Genomic DNA, 7,749 nt, shown 5'->3' on the forward strand with positions numbered 1-7,749 from the left:
CGTTCAAGCCCTGGATTAAGCCCTTAAGAGCTATCTATCTACTACCCTTCTTCGGGGAAGGGATGTGAATGTCCATTCTTGTAGCTTGATTCCTACTCCCAAATCAGACGTTCAATCCAACTAAATGTAGGTGATAGTGCGGCTACCTAGCCACTCGTTACCCATGCAATCAAAGGATGCCTCATATGAGCAGAGTCCCAACTACACTTAGGGATTTGAGTCATATTCCCTATGATCATCCTAGGTGAAGGTTGAAGTCTTTTCCAATGAGGGTGTTATAAATGGAGAGTAGACACTTCGTGGTTAATTCTTATTACAAACTCTTCTGGTACAACGCCCCCCGCTCAATGCGGCTACGTGGCGGAGATTGATCGCGGATCAGGACCTCTGTGGAGTGCACAACACTTGGTGGACTATACCAAAAGCAGGCCGTTCGTCCGTAAGGCATTACCGGGATAAGGTTTCGCCTCCGTTCGTTATCCATATACTAAATAGACCAGTTTGGTTATCACTATAAGAGCATGGATCACTTGTATGACCCATGTATGCTTAAGTTACATAAGAGATGACCAAGGATTTACTTTATTGGTTTGTGATGTTAAATGCAAATAAAACATCTAACTGAGAATATATCTAAGGAAATGAAGTTAAAATATATGTATGTTAGTTACATCTATCAAGCATTCGTACGATGCACCCCTACTTAATGCTTCGCCATACTACAGCTCCTCCGTTAAGAGTAAAGACTGACCATGAAGTGGACTTGCGAGAGTCCCTATCAGTTTGAAAGTCAGAATCCGTGTATCCAATAAGGATCAAATCCCTAGATCCATACACGAGCATGTAATCTCTTGTTCTTCGAAGTTGAGGATGTTTTTCATTGCTGTCCAATGACCCTGGCCTAGGTTAGACTGATACCTACTGACTATGCCCACAGCGTAGCAGATGTCTGGTCGAGTACAGAGCATCGTGTACATCAATCTGCCAACGGAAGGCACATATGGGACCCGTCTCATTTCCTCAACCTCTTGAGGCATCTTAGGACACATGTCCTTAAACAAAGTGACTCCATGCCTTAACGACAGTAGGCCCCTCTTGAAGTTCTGCATCGAGTACTTGAGCAACATCTTGTCAATGTACGATGCTTGAGACAGTACTAGGACTTTGTTCTTACGGTCCCGAAAGATCTGTATACCTAGAACAAACTGAGCCTCTCCAAAATCTTTCATTTGGAATTGGGTCGCTAGCCAGTTCTTAACTGCAGTTAGTAGACATACATCATTCCCAATGAGTAGTATATCGTCTACATACAACACTAAGAATACTATTGAAGCGTTGACGATCTTCTTGTAGACACAAGGTTCATCAACGTTCTGGTCAAAGCCATACGACTTGATCGTAGTATCAAACCGTATGTTCCAAGATCGAGACGACTGTTTCAGCCCATAAATGGACCGATTCAGCTTGTAAACCTTTTGCTCTTGACCTTGGGCTATGAATCCCTCGGTTGCACCATGTAAATGGTCTCCTCAAGATTTCCTTTCACCCAGATGTGTCCACCATGTTGCGCTGACCAAGTTGCGGCGATCCTTCGTGGGCGAATGTTTGTGAGCACGATCAACGCAAAGCCTTGTAGTGAATTTGCGCTAGACCAATGAATTCTTATGATCGCAACTTTGCATTGTGTTAATGCATATTCTGCAAAAAAATACAAAAATCAATCGTTCTAATGCGTTGGACGCATGCGACCGCACTATTACGAAATTGATGCTTAATGGACGCAAAGTAACATATTTCATCAATGCAATCCAACATTGTTTAAGAATTTAGCACTATGATAACGTGCATTTCTGGCCGTTATCACACCCTCAAATTTAAAAAATGCTTGTCCTCAAGCATAAGCTAAAGATTCCTTTATCAAGTCAACCGCAAAGTTCTTTTCCTAAATTTCTCAAGAATACTTCGTTCAAATCCTATATACCAGAATTTCCTTAAGTCTTATTTAAGTCTCTTCTTAAAATATTTCTAAGACCTAGGGACTGCAAGCTTAATTTTCAAAAGGACTTTACTAAATTCCGGAACATCTCATGATTTATTTCAAAAAAAGAAAAATTTTCTACCGGGGTGTCAAATGATTTTATCCTTGCACAAAAAATTTTCTTCATTGATATTTTTTTTTGACCTTGCGTTGATCCGAGTGCCTTGCCGTCGTTTTGGCTTGCCCCCAGTGTGTCATGTGGACATCCAACTACGAGCAATGCACTCTTTCTCAGACTAAACTCATATCTATTTGGGAGTGGAGTTGCGGTAATTTATTTATGGGTTGATCTTGGTAACTTACTTTCGTTTTGGCTTGCCCCCACGTGTGTCATGCGGACATCCAACTACGGGTAAGTGCCTTTCACAACTTAACTCTTATCAACATGGGTTTCCCATTGCGTTGACAGTGGAGTTGTTATTCTTGATTTTTTTTTTTGAAATAAATAGCAAGGTTGAAACAAATACCCCACCCCCAAATTTAAAATGCGGCAATGTTCTCATTGTCAAAAGATTAAAATAAGTCATGCGATGTTCTAGAACTGTCTCTTATACACATCTAGATGTGTATAAGAGACAGTCTTAAGACTAAGTTGACTCTAGTATATACAAAAAAAATAGAAGCATATTTTTCATCATTGAAATCATACTGGGCAAAGAAACAGAATGCGGTAAACTCACTAAATTTATCTATGTCAAATGATTGCGGTGATTAAAGAGGATGCGGTGATAAAACTTGTAAAACTAACATGCGATGTGATAGCGCAAAATTTGAAATAAAGATAAGGAAGAGTACTCCCCCAAATTTTACGCTGTCGCCTACATTGTATTTACGCATCCATCTTTGTGGCGATCTCTCTTCTTTGGGTTGAGGTGATGGAGTAAGATAAGTACTTCGTCGCGTAACGCAATCCAGTGCCTCGATCGTTGCAAGAAAAACAAAGAGAGGGTCAAATTATTTTAAAAAAATAAAACTCGTTATCGCGTAACCCAACTGCTATCAGATATCGGGTAGATGACATCTGCGTCCAGCCACTTTACTATTTCCTTCTTTACAACCTCCTTCACGGCAGGGTTCAAGCAACGTTTCCTTTCTACCGATCCATTCTTTCCTTCTTCCAGGCGGATCTTGTGCATACAATACGAGGGACTGATTCCTCGAATGTTTGCCAAGGTCCATCCTAATGCTTTTACGTTATTTCTTAGGATCCGTATGAGGGCATCTTCTTTCTCCTTACTTAGTGATGCAGAAATGATAACCGGTAACATGTCGTTACTTCCTAAGTAAGCATACTTTAAGTGTACTGGCAACGACTTTAACTCTAACACAGGTGGTTCTTCTAAAGATTGCTTAATGCTCTGCGATGTCCATTCAGATAACTTGCGCGGTTCAAAATTAGATTCAACATAAATTGCGGCGCAGTCCTCCTCCAACATTGCACCGACTTCGCAATCCTCCTCCTCTATTTCCTTCAAGGGTTCGTGCCACTATTCTCCCTGCAACTCCTCGATATATTGGCAGTTCTCTATATCTTCTGGGTACTTCAACGCATTGAGTACGTTGAATTTACTTCTTGATCATCGACCCAGATGGTCAATTCTCCTTTCTGCACATCGATTAATGCTCGCCCTGTGGTGAGAAATGGGCGTCTCAGAATGATAGGAATCTCTCTATCGGCCTCATAATTCAATTTGACAAAGTCTGCTGGGAAGATAAACTTGTCCACTTGCACGAGAACATCTTCTATCTTGCCCTCAGGAAGCTTTATTACCGCATCTGGTCATCATCAATAGTCAAATTTGCTGGTACTTTTGTTACTGCATCTAGTACTTTTGGCATAATAAGGGTTGTCATTCTGCCATTCCTCAATGTTGCTGCATGACATTGTTCTTTTCCTCTTGGCCTCGGAACTCTTGAGTTTCCATGCTGCGTACTAGGCGCTTTCTTCTTTATTTCCCTCACAAGCTGATCTATCTGGTCTTCTAATTCTTTAAGAGAGTTAGCTTGCGATTGTCTCATTGCCTCGCTCTTTTCAATGTAATGTTTTAATGATGTCTCCAGAGACGAGGTACTGTAAGAGGTATCATATGCGAACAGTTGGTCACAGGGTGGCGGACTTTGCGAATTACTTGGGCTGCAATCCGGATTAGTGAAGATTGGAGTGTTGCCTCGATCCTCTTGATAGCTGAATTGATAGAAACTATGGCCCTCTTGATTGAGATTCTTAAATACAGCATAATCTTGATCTCATCTGCTCAGACCTTCCCCACCCCCAAATTTAAAGATGAGCAAGGTCCTCATTACATTGTTTAGAGAGACTAGACAAACATTTAGAAGAAAATTTCAAAAAGAAGGTTTGAGCAGAACTTTGAAAGATAAAAGGTAAAGTACTGCTAAACTAATAATTAACTAAGTGTTAGTCAGAATTTACTATGTATGGGAAATGTTTCTAAGTATAAACATATACATCTTAGCAACGCAATGAAGATCGTAAAAATAAGAGATTTAGAACGTCACAAAAATTAGCAAAGGAAGATAAAGAAAGAGGCACAGGCAAAAAGTGGAGTGAATATATACTCTGATTGTACTGACTATTAACAAAGTATACAAATAAATTACAAATGAACACATTATAAAAATTTTCTATTGCCTGTACAAAAGTCAAAGAATTTGATTACTTTACAAATTTGATTCAGAAGGGTGCATGATTCAGAATTCACACCATATTTCCAATAAACGCAGATACATTTTTTCCGAGGATGGGCAACACGCATACATCCCCGCAACACACCCCTGAACTAAATACATTTCTGGAAGCTACCTCAACATGGTGCATTTAACTAAGGACGGGAAAAAGACATATACGTGAGCAATACACCCCTCACCCGCAACGCATTTGGGTGTACTGGATGCATAGTGTCGCTTACTTACTACACCCATCCTCTCATAGTTTACTTTCCTTTCTTCTTAATTCATCAAAAACGCCAGTCGAAAAGACCTTGCGATGATTTATCCAATTATTCACAACAATTATATGACCGGTGCTACTAAATTTAAGATATGGAAATACATGCGAAATTAAATTGGAAGGAAATACAAAAACATTACAGACTGATAGAAGGTTGTATAAAAAGCAAGTAACATAGATAGGAAGGTCGATTGAAAGAAGTTCTTAGAGTTACCACAACTGCTTTCCCTGCAAGCAGTTTAATCCTGCTTGATCTGCTGACCATTGACTTTGAATGTGCTGCTCCCATCTAAATGCTGCTCCCGTCTAAATTTGTTAGTTCCACTGTGCCGTGAGGAAAGATTGTCTTGATTTGGAATGGCCCAGACCAGTGAGACTTCAACTTTCTTGGAAACAATCGCAAACGCGCGTTGAATAATAATACCTGCTGACCTTCGGTGAATGTGCGGTCGTTTATGCGGTTATCATGCCATTTCTTTGTTTTTTCCTTGTATATCTTAGCATTTTCATAGGCATCCCTTCGCCATTCGACCAACTGATTCAATTGCAGCTTCTGGACTTTCCCCGCACTGGCTAAATCAAACTTTAGCTTCTTGCATGCCCACATCGCCTTATGTTCCAACTCAAGCTACAGATGACAAGCTTTTTCGAAGATCAGGGCATACGGAGACATGCCAATTGGTGTTTTGTAGGCGGTCCTGTAAGCCCATAGTGCTTCATCAAGCTTGGGTGACCAATTCATCCTGGCAGTATTAACTACCTTTTCCAAGATAGTTTTGATCTCTACTTGCCCATTAGTCTATGGGTGATAAGCAGTTGCAACTCGATGGCTGACGTTGAATTTAGTCAACAAGTGGGCAATTATGCGGTTGATAAAGTGAGAGCCCTCATCGCTGATTAAGGCCCGAGGCGTCCCATATCGAGCAAAAATGTTCTTCTTCAGAAACTTTGCCACAGTGGCCGTGTCATTCTTGGCACATGCGATGGCCTCAACCCATTTTGATACATAATCAACCGTGACCAAAATATATTAATGACCTTCTGATGGTGGAAACGGGCCCATGAAGTCAATTCCCCAAACATCAAATAATTCAACTTCTAAGATTGACGTCAATGGCATTTCATTTCTTTTAGAAATATTCTCCGTCCGTTGACACCTGTCACATTGCACAACATGGGTATAGGCATCTTTAAACAATGTTAGCCAAAAGTAGCCACACTGTAAGACTTTTGCTGCGGTCTTTTGACCCCCAAAATGTCCTCCATATGAGGACTCATGACAGAGCTCTAAAATGTGCTTGGCTTTATGCTCAAGAACACATCATCGTATTATATGATCAGGTCCTTGTCGATATAGGAAGGGATCGTCCCAGAAATAGAATTTGGCATCATGTCTCAGCTTCTTCTTCTACTGGTATGTATAATCATCTGATAGTTGACCATAAACTATGAAGTTTACTATGTCCACATACCAGGGAACATCAATGTCTACTGCCATCAGCAGCTCATCGGGGAATCTTTCCTCAATATCTTTTTTTGTCCCTTGAACCTTGCACTTTTCCAATCTTGACAAATGATCTGCGACTTGGTCCTCGGTGCCCTTCCGGTCTTTGATTTCTAGGTCGAACTCTTGCAGGAGCAACACCCACCGTATCAGCCTCAGTTTTGCATCCTTCTTCGCCATTAAATACTTAATCGCAAAGTGATCCGTATACACCACCACGTTTATTCCGATTAAGTACTGTCAGAACTTCTCTAGTGCAAATACCACTGCGAGCATTTCCTTTTCTGTGGTCGTATAGTTCTCTTGCGCATCGTTCAGTGTTTTGCTTGCATAATAAATAGGATGCAATACCTTATCCTTGCGCTGACTCAAAATTGCACCCACAGCATATCCACTGGCATTGCACATCAGTGTGAATGGTTGCGTCCAATCGAGCACAGTCAAAATGGGTGCGGAGATGAGTGCATCTTTCAATGTGTTAAATGCTTTGGTGCAGGCGTCATCAAAATTATACTCGCGGTCAGCTTCAAGAAGTGCACTTAAGGGTCTTGCGATCTGGAAGAAGTTGCGAATAAATCTTCTACAAAACCCTGCGTGTCCCAGAAAGCTCCTAAGTGTTTTTACGTTCACAGGTGGGGGTAATTTGGAAATTACGTCGATTTTTGCCTGATCAACTTCCAATCCTGCTTTGGAAGATTTGTTACCACGCATCTCTTCAAAACTTTTTCAAGGTTAGAAAAATAGGAGTCATAATTACTGCCGAAGACTGAGAAATCATCCATGAATACCTCGACTGACTCCTCCAAGTAATCTGAGGATAATACCATCTTGCATCGTTGTAAAGTGCCTGGTGCATTATAGAGTCCGAATGGCATGCATCGGAATGCAAACATACCAAATGGGCACGTGAAGGTTGTCTTGTCTTGATCCTTCGTTGCAATTGCTATTTGGTTATACCCTGAATAGCCATCAAGAAAGCAGAAAAATTCATTCCCTACAAGTCTGTCTAACATCTGATCAATGAACGAGAGTGAAAAGTGGTCCTTTTTAGTGGCCAAATTCAGCTTGCGATAATCCACGCAGATTCTGCACCCTGTAGTTGTCCTTGTGGAACCAATTCATTCTTGTCATTAGTGATGATTGTCATCCTCCCTTTTTTCGGAACACATTGCATTGGGCTTACCCAACTGCTATCAGATATCGGGTAGATGACACCTACGTCTAGCCACTTTACTATTT

The 7,749-nt window shown here is 40.9% G+C and overlaps 1 protein-coding gene across 1 annotated transcript in view; it reads right to left on the bottom strand.

The window, feature by feature from the left end:
* LOC120090539 (rac-like GTP-binding protein ARAC1) overlaps positions 1-5,613 on the bottom strand; it is a 23,976-nt gene extending 18,363 nt beyond the window's left edge. Inside the window, exons 1-2 of the mRNA XM_039048265.1 lie at positions 5,431-5,613; positions 5,221-5,312 (exon numbers count right to left, since the gene is read on the bottom strand). Coding sequence (XP_038904193.1) covers positions 5,221-5,312; positions 5,431-5,613 — 275 coding nt within the window. The remainder of the gene's footprint in view (positions 1-5,220; positions 5,313-5,430) is intronic.
* Between the last annotated feature and the right edge of the window lie 2,136 nt (positions 5,614-7,749).

The sequence above is a fragment of the Benincasa hispida genome, chromosome 11 (genome assembly GCF_009727055.1).
Source record: "Benincasa hispida cultivar B227 chromosome 11, ASM972705v1, whole genome shotgun sequence".
Lineage (NCBI taxonomy): Eukaryota > Viridiplantae > Streptophyta > Magnoliopsida > Cucurbitales > Cucurbitaceae > Benincasa > Benincasa hispida.